The sequence below is a fragment of the Anastrepha ludens genome, chromosome 3 (genome assembly GCF_028408465.1).
Source record: "Anastrepha ludens isolate Willacy chromosome 3, idAnaLude1.1, whole genome shotgun sequence".
Lineage (NCBI taxonomy): Eukaryota > Metazoa > Arthropoda > Insecta > Diptera > Tephritidae > Anastrepha > Anastrepha ludens.
The window spans coordinates 85,388,597-85,410,252 of NC_071499.1; the positions used below are offsets into that span (position 1 = coordinate 85,388,597).

At 38.8% G+C, this 21,656-nt stretch overlaps 2 protein-coding genes across 4 annotated transcripts in view; one reads left to right on the forward strand and one right to left on the reverse strand.

The window, feature by feature from the left end:
* LOC128858338 (ATP-binding cassette sub-family A member 13) overlaps nucleotides 1-19,706 on the forward strand; it is an 89,870-nt gene extending 70,164 nt beyond the window's left edge. For all 3 annotated transcript variants that reach the window (XM_054094521.1, XM_054094522.1, XM_054094523.1), the window contains 17 exons: nucleotides 86-229; nucleotides 322-461; nucleotides 3,732-4,651; nucleotides 4,725-4,845; nucleotides 4,905-5,095; nucleotides 9,910-10,244; nucleotides 10,309-10,489; nucleotides 10,563-10,861; nucleotides 10,933-11,105; nucleotides 11,170-12,137; nucleotides 15,158-15,338; nucleotides 15,403-15,515; nucleotides 15,583-16,294; nucleotides 16,382-16,489; nucleotides 18,047-18,442; nucleotides 18,575-18,670; nucleotides 18,756-19,706. In XM_054094521.1, coding sequence (XP_053950496.1) covers nucleotides 86-229; nucleotides 322-461; nucleotides 3,732-4,651; nucleotides 4,725-4,845; nucleotides 4,905-5,095; nucleotides 9,910-10,244; nucleotides 10,309-10,489; nucleotides 10,563-10,861; nucleotides 10,933-11,105; nucleotides 11,170-12,137; nucleotides 15,158-15,338; nucleotides 15,403-15,515; nucleotides 15,583-16,294; nucleotides 16,382-16,489; nucleotides 18,047-18,442; nucleotides 18,575-18,670; nucleotides 18,756-19,028 — 5,351 coding nt within the window. In that variant the 3' untranslated portion in view covers nucleotides 19,029-19,706. The remainder of the gene's footprint in view (nucleotides 1-85; nucleotides 230-321; nucleotides 462-3,731; nucleotides 4,652-4,724; nucleotides 4,846-4,904; nucleotides 5,096-9,909; nucleotides 10,245-10,308; nucleotides 10,490-10,562; nucleotides 10,862-10,932; nucleotides 11,106-11,169; nucleotides 12,138-15,157; nucleotides 15,339-15,402; nucleotides 15,516-15,582; nucleotides 16,295-16,381; nucleotides 16,490-18,046; nucleotides 18,443-18,574; nucleotides 18,671-18,755) is intronic.
* Nucleotides 16,622-17,830, reverse strand: LOC128858339 (uncharacterized). The gene is made up of 2 exons (XM_054094524.1): nucleotides 17,123-17,830; nucleotides 16,622-17,060 (listed from the first exon to the last, which is right to left on the reverse strand). Exons 1-2 carry the CDS (start codon nucleotides 17,791-17,793, stop codon nucleotides 16,622-16,624), a joined length of 1,110 nt encoding a protein of 369 aa, XP_053950499.1. The 5' UTR covers nucleotides 17,794-17,830.
* Nucleotides 19,707-21,656: the final 1,950 nt, after the last annotated feature.

The following is a 21,656-nucleotide window of genomic DNA, read 5'->3' on the forward strand; positions in this document are numbered from 1 at the left end:
CGGAGTGGCTACTGTATATTTCAATCATGCTATTTACTCTAATATGGTTTGTTTTATATTTTTGTTTGTTTTTAATTTGACGCAGATCGTAAAACTTTCGTAAAAGCTGGCTACTTAATGTGTGGTCATCCGTTCCCCAGCACTGATACCATACCGTTAGTGAATGACATCCTTTATGACACCGAGGATTTCAGCAAAGTTAATGACGACGAAATCAATATAATGCCTAGTAAGTTTATATACACACATTTGCATGTATGTATGTATTTGCATATATTTTATAATAAAAAATATGGAATAAAATTTGTTTTTTCTCCCCAGCCAAATACTGCAAGCAATTATACTTGAACATTACTACTACAACGACAGGAAAGCTAACTTGGAATGTGGTAAAGCCATTGATACATGGAAAAATTCTTTACGCACCTGTTACGGAGGAGACTCATTCAATTATGATGCATGTAAGTTTGATACTAATACATATTAAAATTAAATATATCTTAAAACTTTAAGAAAGAAAGATAATAATCGGGTGAGGTTTATACGATCAGACGAACACTTCGGCTTCATGGTGTTTTGCGCCCTCTACTCATCACAGTACCTCATCCAAGCCCAGTTCCCTTAGTAAACCTAAGATGGAGTTGCGTGGGCTAAGCATATGCGCCTTTTTCCGGCCGCAAATGGCTGATATATCTCATTCTTCGCGCTATAGCACCGAATTCGAGAAGAAGGTTATCGGGGACTGGTCGCAGAATTCTTAGGAGCCATTGGATCGTATAGCAATCCAGTGCAGATGGTTATGCAATCTCAAGTAATCTGTGAGATAACCCGTGAGCATTCTCAGTTTGCCTTCAGAGAGGCTTATGAGTTACCAGAAAACTTCACCTGGCGTAGCTTCCTAATCTGGTGCCAGCTAGCTCTCGATTTTCACTTTTAAGCCTTGATGGGTGTGGTCCAATAGGGCTCGGGTCCTATTAATAACGAGTTATACCTTTGTGTACTAGGACACATATGAGTCGGATGCTATTGTACATTCCTAGCAAATTCGATTTCTCGATGCACTCAAGAACGGCTAATGAGGATTTAACCTCAAAGAAGGTATTCGCTTGAATTGTTTTAATGCGGTAAACTATCGACTGATAGAACAAGTTTTCTCTGACAGAGATAGCCCCATCTTCAGATGCTTTGCTTCGTTTTTGACTAAAAATTTAAGACGTTATGACAAAAGAATTATTACATAATCACGTTCCGAAGTCATATCCGCCACTTGCCACCAATTTTCCCCATCTTTCGAGTAATGCACGTATCCCACACTGGAAGAACTATTTATCTTTGTAGGAGACACATGAAACGATACATTTTTTGACTTCTTCATAAGTCATATCAGTCAGCCTTAAGCTTATCAACTAGAGCATGTGCCTTTCGTCGAGAGGAATAATAGGCGGAAGTTCCAAAGTCTGGAGTGTACGGCGAGTGAGATAAGAGCACTTATCTCGGGGTTTTAAGTATGTATTCACACCTTTTGCGGCACACGTTCGTTACTTTGCTGGAAGACCACTTAGTCGTATCTATCTTATGCTGTGATCATTTTACCTTCACTGCTCGACCCAAGCGCATTAATTGTGATGGCATCAATCGCTTTTATTAATTCATAATATATCACACTGGGATAGTCTCACCAAATACGGAGCAATTCAACGCTGGTCTTCGACATGAAGATTGCCCCTCTTGAAGCATTTATACCACTCGCTAATTAGAGTCTCACCTAAATATTTAAGAGTATTCGAGGAGTCTCGTTTGGACTGAGGCTGGCTCGAATGAAAACCATTGCATTGATTTTTAGACCGATTCCTTAAATAGCTTGTAAACCTAGCCGTTAATTGAATATTGGTTTTTAGCCGATACGAAGGTTGCTATTTATTTTTCTGACCTTAAATACTTCTACGATTGTCAAGCGCCCTCTGACACTATTTTTGGAAGGTTTGACATATATATTTTACCATAAACGTACTCAGAAGGTTTTCATGTGCTAACCATACTAGTGTTGTGACTTTAAAAATGGAATTAAGCCTTGAACATTTTTGTGCGACTATTTTGCACAATTTTCGGCGTGGATTATCAAGACAAGAGTGCATTGATAAACTAAAATCATTATCTGGCGATTCTTTAGTACCGTAAAAACTTAAAACAATGGATTTTCGCGTGGGTACTGTTCGCTCACCGACTAATTTCGTCAAGGCCGTCCAAAATCTGTTATTGTGCCAGCCTAGACCGAAGACTTCGCATAGCCGCATAGAAAATACATAAGAGTCAGATTTCATACATGTAAATGAGATAAACATTCACTCCGACAGCCAAGCGGCATGCAGGGCCTTGGGCTCGTTGATTGTGCGTTCGAAATTAGTCCGGGAATGCCTGACTTCTCTATCGATTGCATCGGAATACTTTGAAATTAGGCTCATTTGAGCTTCCGGTCACATTGACATAGAGGGAAACTGCTGGGCCGATGAGCTGGCTAGACAGAAGACCCTGGCGACAGCTTCATCACAACATGAGAGGATTGGAGTTCTCTTGAAACCCTGTGGTTTGCTACTGGAAAGATGGACCTCCCATTAACTCAGCGAGCACTGGGCTACTGCGCAAACGTGCTAAATCGCTAGATCTTTGTGACACGGGTAGATGGGGGGCGCTCAAGAGAACTTCTAAGACTAACAAAGCTATCGAATTTGGTAGGTATTCTTAGCGGACATTGTCCGTTATGCGGTGAGGCTTGGAATTGCTTCAATATCCTTTCTGCAGAAGCTGTTTGGAGAACGAGGTGAAATCATCTCAGCACCTTCTTCTCAACTGCCCTGCTTTCGTCGAGCAAAAGTTTAGACATCTGGGCTCTCACATTTTCGCTACAGCGGCGGATATTGCGAGTTTAAATATCACACATCTCATGGAATTCATCAGTAGCCTGAAGCGGTTAATACAAACGTAAACCGCCACTGTTGGTTGCCATCCTCTAGTCCAAGCCCTTTCTTCCTTTTTCTTTCAGCTGTCTGGTTCCTCCCTTCTCCCCCAGTATGGTGTCACAACGGACAAATTCCATATTTTTCTCCAAGTGGGCTCCTGCAAGGGCAGCCTTTCAGTTAACCTAAGATTCCATAACCTAGGCGAACAGTTCATTTTTTTACTTGTCACTTGGTATATTAATGCAGTTATATGTATATCCAGAATCCATATGAGTAAACCCCTTTTTCAAAACTTCTCGATCTAGAATTTTTGAAACAGATTCTGAAATTTGAAACAGCTTTCGTTAGTCATACAGTCTGAAAATGACGCATTTCCAACCAAGCGATCTTCCGCAGTATCCTTCCTTGGAACCTTGGATTGAGAGGCGTAATTCTCAAGCCAAAATACGGAGGTATAAGTTAAAATGGGGCGGGCGATCGCTCTCAGTGGAATCTGTCATTCCAAATGTTCTCAATTTTAGCCGGATTTAAGATCGATGCACCTGAAAGTTTGGAATGCATGATTTCATAAGTTGGACAAACACGTACCATTTAATGTTATACAAATTGTTGCTACTCGTTAGTATTCATCGATATAGCTTTATGTCTTCATTCCATTCATTTCCTTTACACTAAAGTACAAATATTTAATCTTTTGGAAAATCAATTAGTGGCATCATTACTTTGAATGTATTCGAATTAGATTTACTTCTCATTTCATTACTTCCCTTTCAGGCAAACACAACATTCGAGGAGTTGAATCGCTTGAAGCGGCTGTCAGGTGCAGTCGCTGATATAGTCACTAAGTTACGCGAAGATGAACAATTTCAGAAGAGTTTTGATAGCCTCCTCAAGTTGGCCACATCGCCAACGGTACGCGCTTACATCGGCGAGGATATTAATATCGATCAAATTGTCGGCATTGTTAATCGTATACGCACCGATCCGCTTGTCTATGACATTGTTATGACGGTGAAAAATATATTAGAATGCTTCTCGGTAGATCGCTTCATCCCTCTGGCATCAGCAAAAGATTTGCAGCTTACTGCATACGAATTAAATGAAAAACGCCTATTCTTTGCTGCGGCATATTTTAATAAAACCGATAATGAAGTATCTTACAAGTTACATATGGACACTGAAAACACGCAACCGACTTTTGAGAATAAGAACCGGTTCTGGTTTCCAGGACCATCACGGAGCATGATACGCGACATGAAATATCATCGTGGCTTTGTACAGATAAAGAATGCCATCGATATGGGCATCATTAAACATCAGAAGTTATTGCATAAGAATGTGAGTGAAGAAACTGTCTTCGAGTTGGCCACGAGAAGTCCAATTTCAATTGAAATCGAAACGGGGAGTGGATTTGGTGAAGATGAAGACGAAGACGATGGTGAATGGTTGACGCCGACAACAGAGGAATCAGTGGGCTTTATGCACCATCAAAACGAAACGAAAAGTCTCAACTCGATGGAAACTATAGTCAAGTTGGACGATCAAAAAGTGCACACACGTAAGAGGCGCCAAGCTTTGCTAGATTTGCTTAATATGTTCGGCGGTAGTAACACAGATGCATTGAGCAAATATGGCGTAGATGGATTGCAGATGTATACGAAACAATTTCCATATCCTGCATACACGCACGATGAGTGAGTAATCCTTTGTTCGTATACAACTTTGTAACTGAGATGAAATTCATAAAAATTGACAAAAATCTTACAGCATGAAAATAGGTATATACTTGGCGCAGGCTATACAAGTCGCCTTCTTTTTGGGTTTGGTAGCGGAAATCGCCAGCTGTGTGCGTCACCTTATTTGGATGCGTGAAAGTCGAAATACTATGGTAATATGGAATTGCATAAGTTTTTCGTGCGGTATATTTAACATTATTTGAATTTATAGATTATGCGTTCTATGGGTCTCAAGCCATGCTCTGAGCTTACATCCTGGATTTTGGTAACATTCGTTGAGCTGATTATCATTTTTGTAGGTGTAACATTCATACTTTACATTGGCGGATTGCTGATGTATGCCTCATTCGTCTTTGTTATGTTTTTCCTATTGGTTTTTGGCGCTTGTTTGATTTCTTTCTGGTGAGTATATACGGAACATTTGCTTTCGTCATAGACAGATTGTGAAGCCTAATAAATTTTATTTAACAAACTGTCTGCGAAATATATCTAATACAAGTACGATGGGGTTCAATAAGTACCCGTGCTAGAAATGAAGACACCATTTAAAAAAAAACATATTTTTCAACATAGTCCCCTATTAGAAAGATATACTTCTCCCAACGCTCCGGCCCTTTTTATAACTCCGCCAAAAAATTGGGTTTGGCGATGCTTTACTAGTTTGAACAAACAAGAAAAAGTCGCAGGGAGCCAGATCGGCTTAATCGGCAGTAATTCATAACGCAATTCATGCAGTTTGGCGGCGACAACTCTAGATGGATGTGCTGGTGCGTTATCATGGTGAAACAGCACCTTCTTTTTCGCCAAATACGGCCGTATCTCCTTCAATTTTTTGTGAAAGTGGTCCAATAACTCACTGTATTATTGTCCAGTGATCGTTCTTCATTTGACTAAAAAATCCATGAGGTTGAGGCCATGTGCATCCCAAAAAAGCCGGCCAATGGGACTTTCTTCGCCTTCTTTCGAGCAGATCCAATGGGGAAAATCCATTGTTTTGATTGTTGCTTAGTTTCTGGTATCTAAGGATGAATCCAAGTTTAATCAACGGTGACAAACACTGCTTAGAAGTTAATAACCCCATCCGCTTGTTGTTGCTTGTGAGCAAACGCGGCATTCATTAATGTAAAACGTTAATTATATTTGCGGTCGACACACCTATGGCCTCTGTTACTTTACGCACTTTCGTTCGTCGATCAGCGAGAATCATGTCGTGGACTTTTTTAATGATTTCATTGATAACCACGTCTCCCGGGCGTCCTGGTCGCTCCTTTTCAAAAACGGATGTTCGCCCACGTTTAAGTTCGTTGAACTAATATCCAACTGTGGTCATAGATGGCGAAGCGTCCCCATAGACAGCTTCCAATTTTGCTTTTTTCCTTTTTTTCCTACCATTTTTTTCCAACCAAAAACAAAAAGCGATTTACTGAACGATACTTTTTCGTCCGTCTGAAATTTCTTTTGTCGTCGTTTGATAGATGGCAGCACACGATGCTAACACTATCTTCCCGCAGGAACTCCCTTTTTCATCAAACACGAGTACCTTATAAAACCGAATATACATAATTTTGTATTTGCTCGTATGTATATACATAAATCCAATAAGCCGCTCTTTTAGAATTTTTATAAGTCGGGATGGCTTAACACTGGGATATAACACTTGTACAGTGGCCTATTGATAGACCATGCGAAATGTGCTGGTTGTTGTTGGGTTTAAGGCATAGAACAGTGCTCATACAATTTTGGGGAACACTGCTGAATTGATAATCCTTATCCGAATTTAATTTCGGCTAGTTTTGGGTACGTAGAACCACCTCTCGGGGAGAGCGATATGAAGCGGTGAATTATTATTCAATAACTTGTCATTCCCCAATTCAGGTACTCGTTTATCTAGCCAATGGCTACATAGATTTTGTTGCCGGAGCGAGAGGAGTCGCACTCGAAAGAAGATGCTTCTTACTAAATAACTGGCGATTGCTGGCTTCTTTTATAGCAGCGCCAGTCTCGTTATTTAATAGGCGCATCTTGTATTGCAAATTATTATACAATAGTTTAGTCTATAGGCAATAGTAGCCTTAAACAGAGATCTTTGCATCGCAAAATTAAGATCAAGACTTCTAGAAAGCCGAATGATGTCTTCAATTCCTTTTGCAAGACGGGTAAAATTGAGGGGATTAGATCTGAGAACTTTGGTACATTGAAACTGAGTTGGCCGAGTAGATCTGAATAGCCATTGATAAGCGTGCATCTAGCAGTAGGGTGGCAAAGTACCATCAAAGTGAAGGGGTAGGAGAGCAAAATTTGCGTTGACCTCTTTCAATTTTAAGGAGGAACAAATTGCAAAAACAAAAAAGATTCGAAACTTTTTCGAAATTCAATATTTCAAAAAGCGTATTTTTTTTTTTTAACTTTTTCCAAATCAAGAGAACACCTCAAACTTCAATTGAGCTGAATGCCCAGTAGCTAAAATGAGTTGTTTTTGAGTAATGAATTTTTGAGTAAAAACCTGTATCGCACTTTTTGTTTTTTGCAAAATAAAAAATCTTGAATTACTTTTTTGCAATTGTTTCTACATGGAATCGCTCATGTAAGTATGACGATCATTTTGAACCCAGAATCATTAAAATGGGTTCATTTTTGACCAAGTTATGGGCATTTCAAAAAAAAATTTTCTTATATAATTAAAAAAAATCGATTTTGGGCCGAAAAACAAAATTGCCGATAACTCTTGAAAAAAATTTTTTCCGGGCGAACAAAAAAATACGTGTCTCATTATTTTGACCAGAGAGCAACATATTTGAGTTACATCGAAATCGAAGAACATGACCCGAATAGCCCGGTTGAATTGAAATGGGAAGGATCTACTAGTATTAAGATATAGTTTGTTTTTTCAGAGCCTAATCATTCAGAACATTCAAATCTTCCTCTAATAGCAATATATCCGATTAACAGGAGACTCTGCAAAAAAATTCCAAATCGTCTGCACATAGTAAATATTTAGAATACTCGAAACTACGACTAATGTCATTGATGAAAAGATTAAATAAGATAGTACCAAGAACGCTACCTTGTGCTACTCCAGAAATTGATACAAATGTATGAGATTTAGTATTCCCAATTTCAACAAACGAGATTCTATTTGACAAGTATGACTTAAACCATAATAGTAATACCGAGTGGAAGCCTAGATTTCCAGGCTTCCATAGGACAAAATACTCCGAGACAGTGCGTAATGCTTTAGAAAAATTGGTGTATATGGCATCAACTTGAGATCCACTCTTAAACTCAGAGGCACAAAACGGAGAAAAAACGATATAAATTTATAACAGTGCATAGATCATACACTAACAAACCCATGCTGACAAGGATCAATTAATTCTTTGATAGCAAATGCTAACATGTCCTTGACCACTTTCTCAAAAAGTTTAGAACAGGTGGATAATTCAGATATAGGCTTTTAGTTCCTTCTAATTACCAGTTTTGAAGATTGACAAGATTTTTCTGAATATCTCGATCCTATCGTTATCTATCTGTTGCATTTATATGCAGCCTATATAACCAGAATATGGATTGAATCCTATCATTATCGCTGCATCTCGCAAGGGGCTTGTGAAATGGTTAAATTGTACGCATTCTACAAGGATGATGTCTATGCCACCGTATCTCATCAAGCTCTTTCAATAAGAGCGATTCCACGAGTCACCGATCCATAGGGCTCAATCTGTCCAAAGGTGTTTAACCGTAGCAAACTGTTGTGAGCTGTAAAGCTCAAATAAATAAATACATAAAGGTACTCAGAAAGGTGACAGAAGCTCAGGTATCATTCTTGCTATCCTTGGTTCATCCACCCTCGATAAGCTAATCAATATGGATTATCTAAATGGCTCTCTTTTAACAGCACCTAGCGGGTTAATTTTATTGCTAAAGTATTTAGTAGTTATTCTCTATGGCGCGATGTCAACCATACCATCGAAAGCATTATACATATGCGAGATTAAACTTCCTGCCGTTAGATCTGCAGTCAAAATATGATATATCGTGTGTAGTGCGGCCATAAGGTCGAATACTTAAGAAAGTGGTCAAATAAAAGCTATGATCACGGTAAAATCCTGGCTGGCATTTCGGCGATTACCGGATTGGTGGACTACGCACTCCCGCCTACACTTGCCATTACAACGTACACGACCCTCCTACCCCCAAGGGAAGAGTGGGAACAGGACGATGTAAGACAGGGCGAGTCTATCCATGTATACACAGATGGCTCAAAGCTTGAGGGCCGGGTGGGCGGAGGTGTATACTACGAGCATCTGGGGATCTCCTTCAGTTTTCGGCTCCCCGACTACTGAAGAGTCTTTCAAGCTGAATTGATGGCAATAATGAAAGCCGCGACACTGGTACAGTGTGAGCCAGGCGGCGATAAAATCCCTCACACTCGACAACCGCCAAGGTAGCTATGAAATGCCGCACATCTCTTAATGAGATGGCTGAGTCATTTCGCTTGAGGATAATATGGGTTCCTGGCCATCGCGACATTGAGGGTAACTGCGGAGCCGATAAACTAGCGAGATTCGGCACCAAGTACTCAGACAATGGCATAGACACACCCTTACAAACATGTAAGCTACTTATCTTTGAAGAAATCGTAAGGAAAGCAAACGAAAGATGGCGTAATGAAGCCACCAGCAAAATCGCTCGCCAACTGTGACCGACTCTCAATGCTAAACGCACAGAATCTCTGCTAAGCCAAAATAAATACAGTCTTAGCACACTGGTTTCAGTCAAAACGGGACATTGTCTAATAGGTAGGCACGCCCAAAGGATGGATAACATGACTTCTGTAGAAGTGTTTTTGATGATGACGAGGAAGAGAAAATCCTGCCCCTTCTGAGTCATTGTCCTGCTCTATCCAGACGGAGATTTGCTATTCTAGGCAGACAATTTTTTAACGAATTGGAAGATCTCAGTTCTGCAGAAATAGGAGGTGCTCTAAAATTTCTGAAAAGCACACACTGGTTTTAGGAGCAATAGGGAAAGCTCCCCACACAGCTTCACAATGGGCTATGAGCCTGAGTGTGTCCCACAGGACAACCACTTCAACCTAACCCAGTTATTCTCAATTGTCATATATAAGTATATACATTGATTAGTAAATCCTAAATAATGTCATTAAAACTACAATTAGTACGAGTTTGTTTACGAAGTTGCGTTTTCACTTTCAGCTATATGTGCTCAACATTCTTTACGTCGGCCACAATTGGTGCTGTTGCTACGGCATTACTCTTTTTTATCTCTTACTGTCCTTACATCATTGTTTTGCTCTTCGATTCACATCTCAACTCATTTGAGAATTTCTGCATCAATATATCGTTTACTACTGCCTTTTCACACGCTTGGAGTCATATTATGCGCATGGAATTGCAAGAAATCGGCCTAAGTTTTGCGCAAGTCTTTGAAGAAGGTTGGAGTGGTGAATTTGGTTTTGCTTTCTTTATGATAATTGTGGATGCGATAATCTATGCGTTTATCGCTTATTTGGTGCGGCATTTCTTGGATGGTAAGCTTTCACATTTCGAACCAAAGGAAGTGTGCACATTGTAATCTATATTTCTCGACCACAGATGAGTACCGTTTTATTGAAGTGCAAAGAGAAGACTTGGATTCCAGTGTGGGGGCAACAATGACTAATGTGAGCAAATTGTATGATGAGCAAATAGCAGTTAGTGATGTGAATTTATCTCTGCCGAGAGATAAGATCACCTGTTTACTGGGCCGCAACGGCGCTGGAAAGAGTACAATAATGTGAGTGGAACAACTTATACCCATAACATTTATGATCTGCATTTTTTAACGTTTACTTGGTTCTTTCATGTAGCAAAATGCTCACCGGTCAGGTGGTGCAATCAACTGGTCGAGTTATACTCTCTCAAGCCATGACAAGCAACGATGAGTTCGATAAAGTTGGCGTCTGCTCTCAAGACAATATTTTAATACCAAATCTGACAGCGCGTGAACACTTGGAATTATATGCATCGATTAAGCTAAAGCACAATTACAATTCGGAAGTAGATAAGACGCTTAAAAGTTTGAAGTTTGGAAAATATGAGAATTATCAAGCGTCGCAACTGTCAGGCGGATACCAGCGCAGGCTCTGTGTGGCCTTGGCCTTCATTGGTAAATTGATGGACATAGAAACGCTGCAAAGATTCTTGTTTTCAATTCTAGTTTTTCGGTTTTATTTACAGGTTCTCCAAATGTTGTTATTCTGGACGAGCCATGTAATGGTGTTGATTCCAAGGCGCGCAAAGATATATGGGAACTTATTCAACGTCTGAGAATGGGACGTGCTGTTGTATTCGCTACCCACTTCCTGGACGAAGCCGAATTTCTGAGCGATGTGGTAGTGATTATGAAGAATGTAGGTATAATTTAGTTTTAAAAGCCATACATACATATAAACCTATACTGGATCTTTCCTGCAGGGTAAAATAATTGCGAAACACAGTCCCGATACCCTCCAAGAATACTGTACCTCCGGCTATGAAGTGCTGTTCCATTGCAAAGATACTCAAACTATAACCGAAATTGGTGCTGCCGGTAACGAAATGCTGGTCAACTTTAAGGAACCGGACTGGTTAGAAAGCGGTGACATTCGATTACGAGTGCTCTATGATCAGGATGGATCTAACAGATCCGTTAATTTCCTGAATTTCCTACAGAATTTACAGGCGCGTGGCCTTATTTCTGATTTACGCGTCGAAAGTCGTAATTTAGAACAAATCTTCGCTGAGTTACATGAAGACCGAGTGAACGGATGTGAAACCTTTAAAACAAAGATGGACTGGAAACCAGTAGATTTGAAAAATTCGAATGCTGCTAATATTGTGGATGGTGGCTCGTTAACTTTTACGTCTGCCGTGCGAAATTTGCTTTGGAAACGTCTCATACATTTCAGCCGCAATTACCGCATATTGTTGTGCGTCATTGTGTTGCCTGCAGTATTTGAATTATTCGCAATGTGGTTTGTTACGTATCGTTTGGAGGATGATTACGACAAAACGATAAGTTTTACTCGCGAGTTATATCCAAAAACAACGCAAATGTTCAGTATGGAGTTGAATAAAACGCTGACAAATGGCGCTTATGCAGGCTTGAAAGAGCAATGCTCAGCTGAGAGTCCGTGTCGAGAGTTTCGAAATTCTAGCGAAGCTTTCTATTGGATTTTACAGTCAATGGATGACTATCATGAGAAACGTTATGGCGGATACTCCTTCAACGATACAAATGCCGTTGTTTGGTACAACAATAAAGGTTATCACGCAATGATGGCTTGGCTTAATGATTTGAATACGAAATTGTTGCAAGTTGAGTTGGGTGACAATAATTTTAGCATCACAACCTTTAATGAACCTTGGAAGCTTGGTGCGGCTGAGCTAAGTACAACTTCAGTGTAAGTTTAGGCTAATAACACAATCCAAAAATTTTACAAAAGTTTTACTCAACACGAACAAACGATTAAAATTAGCAAAGAGGATGTCTACCAGACTAACTTTGCCGATTACAATAGTAGTCCAGAGGGTTAGAGTGTTTTTCACGGGGGGTTAATGTTCTATAATTTTGACCAAAAATGCAATTAATTTATTGAAAATACCATGCTTGAAACGATTTTCGATAACGTTTCTGTAGTAGTACATAGTAGTAGTAGTAGATTTTAACTGCGCTCTTAAAACAGCCATAATGAAAGGCCATTGAAAAGGCAATTAGAGGATTAAAATATGCCCCGAAAAATTTAAACAGATATTTTCACAAGATGAAAATCTCGTACAGGTTAAGACAAGTGCTTAAGAAAGCTTAAATAGTGTTTACACATTTGGCATAGATAGATACAATGCGAACATTTACGCATACAAGCATTAGGACGGATCGATTTTTATGGAACACAATTTTTTGACCTGGGAGAGAATTTTACATTTTCTACATCACCTCTACGTTTAGATGAAATAGAGCATGCATCACTACCACGTCTTTCTTTTGAACGATTGGGGTAACATCTATAGCAATCCATTCCTGTCTGCGCACAAAAAATTTAGTAAAAATTGAGATATCTCAATGAAACTTGTCCTCGAAAATGTGTGAAATTGTGAATCTTCAATGTGATGGTATTTTTTAAAAAGAAAAAATGATATATTTGAGTAACTAGTGATAAAAAATTGATCTTAGGTTAACGTTGAAGAAAGTAATATGATTATTGACAGATTTTGAACCATTAAAGCCTACCAAACTTGGTTTGCGCATTACATATGATTTCACTAAGCAGGTTTTTGAGAGTTAGTGAAATCTTCCGTTAACAACTTGGTGATATGGACAAGAAGGAATTGCCTTCCAACCCCGAATTAGTGTTATTCACGAAAAGAAGTAAGGCAAAAAAATAAATTTGAAAACTTCATCATGAAATTTAAAGCTATCGAAAGAGTCAATATTTGTAGAAGATATTCCCGGCTTTAAGTCTTCTCTGGAAAAACACCAAGTGTGATTGAAGCAGACTGGAAATTATGACAATATATAATACACTAAATGTACAGGGTGGGTCATGTAAAATTTACTTTTTGAATCGTCATTGTGAATGAAAAATAATATCGTTCAAATGACTGCCACGACTGGCTTTACAGTAGGCCATTCGATCAACCCAATTTTTAAACACATTTTCGATTGTTTGGGCTCCAATTTCGTGAATGGCAACTTCGATTTCGTGTTTTAAAGCATCAATCGTCTCTGGATGGTTCGCATAGCATTTGTCCTTAACGGCTCCTCACCAAAAATAGGCCAACGGGCTTAAATCACAGCTCCGAGGCGGCCAATTGATATCGGAATTTCGGCTGATTATTCGGTTTTCAAAAACGGTATCCAAAAGTTCGAGTGTAACTTTGGCAGTGTGACAAGTTGCACCGTCCTGTTTAAACCAAATGTCTTCCATGTCATCCTCTTCAAATTTTGGGAACAAAAACTCGTTGAGTATGTCACGGTAATTCTCGCCATTTACTGTAACCGCGGCTCCTCGCTCATTTTCGAAAAAAAATGGCCCGATGATGCCGCCAGACCAAAAACCGCACCAAACAGTGACTCGCTGCGGATGCATTTGCTTCTCTACAGTAACGTGTAGATTTTCTGAGCCCCAAATCCGACAATTTTGCTTATTGACGTAGCCACCGATGTGAAAATCAGAAAAGAAGAAGAAGACTCACCACTTTGGAAATAGGTTTTCAATATTTCGCAATTTTGTTCAAGCGTATAGCGTCCCATTTCGTAAATGTCAAATCTTTAAGTAAATTATGAACACATTTGACATGTCATTTGTGTTATCATTCTCAGAAAAATAGGTGGTTCAAAAAGCAAACGCTATATGGCCCACCCTGTATGTACCTACAAGTATCCGGCGGTTGGAAGACCCTTCTCATCTGTAACACGTTGGTTGCTAAACCTGCATTGTTTGGCATAAAAGAGAAACCTCCACACGTTTCATCTATAAACATAAGTAGTAATGTTAAACATACTCTGCAGCAAAGAACACCCTCAGACTGCGGGACACCCCCGTCTTCAATAGGTCATCGAGGTTCACTGCCCTGATAGAATGATAAAAATTCAATACCGTTCTAAGCGATGACGAAATTTCATTTGGATAAAAAATGGGCGGCGTCTTCTCACAGCAACTGTCTTATACGAGTATGTTACTATAAGCCAAGATGTAGGAAATTTACATAGCGGGTAAGCTTGATTACCCTTGGACCGGTAATGTCCAATTCGGTATGTGTTCTACAATCTCTTTTATAGAACGACGCCACTTTCTACTTAAAAATAATACAAAGGCTCCCAGCATACAAGCCCCGATTGGCTTTCTATTTGCGCAAGTTAGGGAGAAAGCTATATCAGCTACTAATAGTTGGACGACTAATCTGGACACTTGCAGTTCACGTTCATTTTCGCCAGCACTCGATAAACAAAGAATACGAAACTTACTGAGACTCCTCACGGGAATACTAATTGTACTATTGCCCATGTGGCCGCAAGGTTACAATATAAGCCGTTTAGAGAAGTTCATTCGTTCTGGAGCGAATGCTCGCACTTCGAATAATGCTCTTCAGATTTTTGGGTAATCACTTCTTCGAGAATTAGTCTCACTGAAAAGGTTGATTGGATGTTAGAATAGAATTGGGGGAATTTTTCCTGGACACCATAGTACAACAGTACTCTGTGGCCATAGAGTGACTAGTCCGTCTGATATAATCTAACTTAACCAAGCTCACCTATAAATATAGTTATTTTTGGACTATAACATTTCACTTAAAATATGTGCCGAACATAGATATGTACATAGTGAATTGTTGTTGTGCGTGGATATGCACACATACTCGTATATACAGAAGTGTATCAATTTGGCTAATATTTGAACTTTATCGCTAATTACTCCCACAGTTTGCGTCAAGCTGGTGATTCCTCCATGGTTTTCATACTCCTGATTGCTTTTAGTTTGGTGGTAGCTGTGTCCTCCGTATTTCTAGTTAACGAACGTGTAAAAGGTGAGAAACTACAACAAAAGCTTTGTGGTGTTAACTGGGCCACCTACTGGGGCGTGGCCTTCGTGTGGGACTTCTTGGTGAGTACCACCTTAATATGAATTAATATTGAATACTTCAAAACTCTATTTTTAATACGATCAGGTCATGTTCTTCGCCATATTGGTCTGCGGTGCCATTATATTTTCCTTCGGATTGCCAGTATTTTTGGCTCGTCAAAATATTTCTGGTATTTTCGTGCTGGCGCTACTCTTTGCGTAAGAGATATGCAAAATAAATTTTAAAACATTATAAAAACCAATTTCATGTATCTGAAATTTACAGGTTCGCCTGTATACCTGGTGTGCATGTATTTGAGAAGTGTTTCAACGACTCCAGCGTGGCGATTGTGACCATCTTCTGCCTGAACATCATCATTCCACTCTTTACGATGGCTAACATCGTTTTGCTGGGTGTGGTTGGCGATTCCGAAATCTGGGATGACTGGCGACACTTCCTAAATAGGGCCTTTCTCATCTTTCCACAGCATGCATTGGGAGATGGTCTACTAGAGATCTGCAAAAACTATATGGTTTCGCTTATCTTCCAGCGTTACGACATTGATTCGTACAAGCACCCAGTTTCGAGTGACTTACTCCGTCCACATATGCTGGCTTTGCTGCTGCTTGGTATTTTCTTCATCATATTAAATGCGCTTTTGGAAACTGGTAAAATTTATAAAATACGTGAATCGATTTTAAATCGCCTTCCCTTCTACCGGAAGCGCGAGCAAAAGCAGGTGGAGGAATTGAAAATCGTGTCCATACAAAATACGCTTAAGGTTGCCGATAAGGATAATGTTCCGCAAGTATTGAAAGTGGACAACCTTTGCAAGGCCTACGACCGTGGACAGTATGTTGTTAAAAATGTCACATTTGCGGTGAAGGCGGGCGAATGCTTTGGCCTCCTGGGAAAGAATGGCACTGGCAAATCGACTATATTCAAAATGCTCTCTGGTGAATTGCAACCAAATGTGGGTGCAGTCAACTACTTCAATGTAAGTGCACAGTTAAAATGCACATTTAATAAGAACAATGAAATAAAAATAGTACTAAATGCATAAATTTAAATTTTTTGTCCACAGGGCGAGATCGCCTATTGCCCACAAACAAATCCCTTGGATTCCCTTCTCACCGTCGAAGAATGTATACGCTTTTATGGTAATCTGCGGCGTGTGGCTAATCTCGACAAGGTAAGAAAAACTATGCGCACGAGTCCCTTGCAATCTACAATTGAAAAACTTAAAAAGTAAATATCAAACACAATGATGAAGCACATAGGTTTTGCCATTTCTTGCATCTTTATAAAAATTCAAGAAAAAACTTTATTGATCGTATTCAGTGATCATAACCTCCAGGTGAATGCAATCGTTGCCATCATTTGAGAGTATATTGATTTCGCCCCAATTCAATCGCAAACTATTCGTATCGTTAACCAGAAACTCACTTGGATTTTGTGACTCAGTCAGCTGGCGCACTTGTGCGATGATGCTCCGCGACGTTGTCATCGTCTGGTCGTAAGCGGTTAGAGTGCAATGTATTGGCTTGGTGGACTGCACGCTCACCAACCAAATGACCAGCAGGTGTTGCTTCATATTTTCAGGTTTCGTTATTTTAGCTTCCAGCTCCTTGTCCTCCAATAACGCACTCCAGGATGTACGGCAAGCCATTATCAGTATGGGCAAATGTGCATCTAGATGTTCATTTGGCTTTGGCAGGAAGGCATTTTGGATGCAAATGCCACGCTTGGCGGGAGGATCTGAACTAAAATCGATAAAGTAAATGAAACTGCAAAATTTATAAGTTAATGAATTTTCTTAAATTACCATTTTTCCTTGGTGCCTCCATACGCTAACACACCCAAACACACATTATCACGAAATTCCAAAGTAGTCGGATCGAAAATCAACACCGAGCGCTTACCGCCATAGATTTCTTGACACTGCACACCAAAATCCTCGCTATGATCACGCAAGTAATGCGACAATACCGACGTCACGCCTATAGTGCGGCCACATGCGCCAATCGGACATTGTACGGGTGTGCGCGAGATTGTTAGTAGCGAGCCTTTCTTCTTCAGCGACTTGCCTTCGCCTTCGCCTTCGCCTCCGCCTCCGCCTCCGCCAGCAGTGCCGGTGCCAATAGCACTTGAAGCACCTGCTTCTGTTGTCGTCGTGAGACTCTCTAAAATTGAACGTTCACCACTTTGCGCTAAGCGAATTTGTTGGCGAAATAATGCAACATCCTGAGTGCTGAATTGATCAAACACATCCTTACTATTGGTCGGTTTCCAGTTGGTAAAATTCGTGTTCATTTGAAGAAGTTCCCCCTTTCGCTTCTCAATGGCGTGCTCTTCCTGTTTCTGCGTTTTGAAACGCTGGAAATTTGGAAAGTGGTCATACATGGTGGGCTGCTGGAATTCTGGTCGTACTGGAGCAGTCCCCGATGTCCGTGGCTTCAATCGATCACAATCCTTACAACAATTTGCCACGTTCATTTTTTCTCTTGCTGTTTGCTGCAATGAGCTGAATGATGGAGCTGCTGCTTGTACTCGTATAGTTATAGTAAATATCTGGCTAGTGCTTTTTATTAGGGAAGGATGAGTTCAGGAAATATGTTCTGAAGAAATTTGCTTTGATAAATTTTGAAATTATAAAGTATGAAACACTAAAATTTATGTATAAAAAAACAAAAACAGAAGACTCTATTTTGACAAATTTTTATTTGAATTTCTGACTAACCATTGGCAGTTAATGGAACACATACTTGAGTCATTCCAACTGAAGTCGTACCGTCATGTTTTGGTTAAGAATTTGAGTGGCGGCAATCGTCGCAAACTAACAGTGGCGCTAACCTGCTGTGGCCGCACAACTGTCGTGCTAATGGATGAGCCCACCAGTGATATGGATCCAGTAACGCGCGCCATTGTCTATCGTACCATACATGAGCTACTTGCAGCACAACGAGCAGTTGTGCTCACCTCACATTCGGTGTCAGAGATTGATGGAATATGCCATCGCATCGCTGTACTAAAGGATGGACAAATACTAACCTGTGGCAGTCCGGAGAGTTTAAGTACGGAATACGGCGGCTATTATAATGTGGTGATTTATGGCGATAACCAGTTAATTGAATCCGTGGAGAAGGTAAGTAATGCAAGCAGATAAATATGTTTGCATAAATTCGTTAAAATTAAAAAAAGAAAATTACCGAATTGAATTGATTTTAACATTCGAAATTATAAATTTTGTTTGCTATAAATTTATGAATATTTTCAGTGTATTCATGTTCGTTTGCCGCAGTGCGTTGACTTCCAAACATATCCGCATTCCATTAAGTTTAGTTTGAAAATCCAGACGTGCAGGCCGCAAGAGGTAAGTATTTTCAAGAAATTGTTTTCTTCTTCTACAAATACTATAACGCGTGATGCTCAATATTTCTTCTTCCTCGCCCCATTAGAATGATATTGAAGTGATGCCTTCTTCTAACCAACCAAAAACGCTCACCTTGGCAGATCTGTTCGGTGAGTTGAAGGTGCTGTCAGAGCAGTATGAGAATCGTTTACACTACACCGTCAGCCATTGTCGGCTGGATGCGGTGTTTGAGCACATCTTGGATGCCAGCGAACAGCCGTCCACATACCACAAAGGTTTGAGCAAGTCGACGCTAATTGGCAGTCCATCAACTGGTTACATACACAATGGCTATGTTGAAACGGAGACTGTCGCATGACCGTCCAGTGCGTCGTTGCAAACACCACCACCAGCAAATGCTACAGTTCAGGGCTGTGCTTTACTAATCTAAGCTAAGTTATTATTAGGTATGTGAAGTAAGTTAGAGGCCATCAGGCAGTAATAACGTTACTCTATTGGAGACCTCCGTCCTTGTCAACTTAATTAATTACATATCTACTTAATTAATCTATGCAATGTGTGATAAGCGATAAGATTTATTTTTATTGTAATAATTGCAACCATTCGAGTTTTTATTATACTTTTTTTAATGTGTAATGGTGTATGATAATTGAATTTAGGAATTGTTGGTGTATCTGATTAAATAACTTATTTAGTTTTAATGTATTTTTAGATTTTAGGAAGCTATATATTTACATGTATGTATTTCTGTGGAATATCTCTTTTAATATATTGTCATTTACTATATATGTATGACTTTTATGTATTGTTTGTTTGTGTAATATATTTTTTGAACCCACCCGATTCCGTTACAATTATCAGAGCTAAGCTCATATGCAAAAAAGTGCTTTAAATATTTAATATATATATATATATGTCGATCGAAGTATATTTAGGAACAACCATATACTACCTACACACATACATACCTAGTTTGAATGTAAAATATACCTGTAAATAGCTTATCTCGATAATAAATCTAATTTGTCTATTAACACATTGAGTGCCAAGCAGAATCTTAACTGGATGACAAGTTTTTTAGTTAGTAAGCCTTGTGTAAGTAGTATAAGGTGGCGCAAAATTAATCATCCTATCGAAATGTTTATTATTTTTGCAAACAAGGTAGTAAGTCAATCATATATAACACTTGCGAACTGGACAGCTGCAGCACACAAACACACGTTAAGCAATGGAGAGCGTGTAGGTTAACATAAGATTTCCATCGCTTAGTAAAAGAGTTATTCAAAAACAAATTGGATGATTAATTTTATATATTGATTTCTTAGTGATCTCCGATCTGTTGTTGCTATTTTTTATTTTACATTTTATAACTGTTTTTGCACGACATGACCCCATATGTCGGAACTGGAATCGTATAAATCATCATAGCGCTAAGAAAAATGCTCGATTTTTTATATGGAAGAGAAAGCATAGTACCGTCAGCAAAAGAAAAAAACAAAAACGGGAACTGTCGTATTTTAAAATGCAGAATAGAAATAGGTAGATACTAAGCACCCAGGACCTCTGCCTTAAAACCAAAATACCATTTGTAAAATGTTATGTTTGGTTGGTACTTCGTGAAGCTTGAAATGTTTTAACTGCGGAGATATCCACTAGTTCTAAATATACCGTTGTCAGAGCGTGTTTCGAATAATGAGGTTCTACAGAGAATATTTTTTGATTTGAAATTCGAAATAGGTGTTGATGCAACTAATTATCCAAGGAAAAATCGAAGGAAGACGAGGTATTGGCCGGAAACAATTTTCATGACTACATTACACAATGGACCGGAATACAATATATTGGCAACCTCATTGACATAGCAATGGACAGAGTGTAATACACAGAAATAGTCAAAAAAATTTGTTTGCTTGTAATTTGTGTATTAATACTATGTTTGTAATTATGTGTTATGTACAATTTATATTTAAAAATAGTAATCGTAAAATAGGAAAGATAATAGTAAAATATCAAAGATAATTTATATGATCACTATGTTCGAAATCGAATTTGCTAGGAAAGGAAGAAGAAGTAAATTTTGTAGTCACTTGAAACTTACACCTTGACTATAAAATTGTTTACTTGAAAAATTTAAAAAAACGTAAAAGTTTTGATGGCATTTTGAAAATTTTTCAAAATTCAAAACTTGCTTTATATGGTTTTTTTTGTATTAATAAGAAGTCTTAGAAGAGAAGAAATCGTATGGGCACGAATTATTAGTGGATAAGGAAAGTACAATTCGCGAAAAGAATATAGCACTTCAACATTTTGACAACTTCTGTAAATCTTTTTATTATTTTTTTTTAGTTTAAATTTATATATTAAAATATTCATTTTGTTTTTAATTTTTAAAATAGTTTTTATAAAAATATAGTTCATTCCATAATACAGACCATATTCATCTGTACAAGATTTATTTCATTATTTTATTATATTCTATATTATATTTCAAAATTTTTATTCAGAATTAAAAAAAATAAAAAATGTGGGTGTGCAGTAAATTTTAGTGGATTAAAGTGAAAGTTTAAAGTGGCTAAAAATTCTCGTTAATCTCTGATAATTGATACCCTGATGGAGCTGCGTATTTTTTTGTCCATATAAAAAACAACGAAATTTTCTTTGATAATTCAAAAAAAATTTTTGTATGTTTTGACATGTTGCTTAAGAAAATATGTATTCATGGTTCTCTTTCAATCTTTGGTTTTATTTGACTAATGTAATGGCGGCCGCCTTGGCCGAATGGGTTGGTGCATGACTATCATTCCGGAGGATAGAAACAATTTTTTTAATACCGTTCGCCCCTCGGCAGGCAAAAGGCAAACCATCCAGTGTATTTCTGCCATTAAGAAGTCGGCTTAAAACAGTAAGTTTCTCCATTTGTTGAATAACATCAAGACGCACCCCACAAATAGGAGGCGGAGCTCCGTGCGTGAATAACAACTCAGTG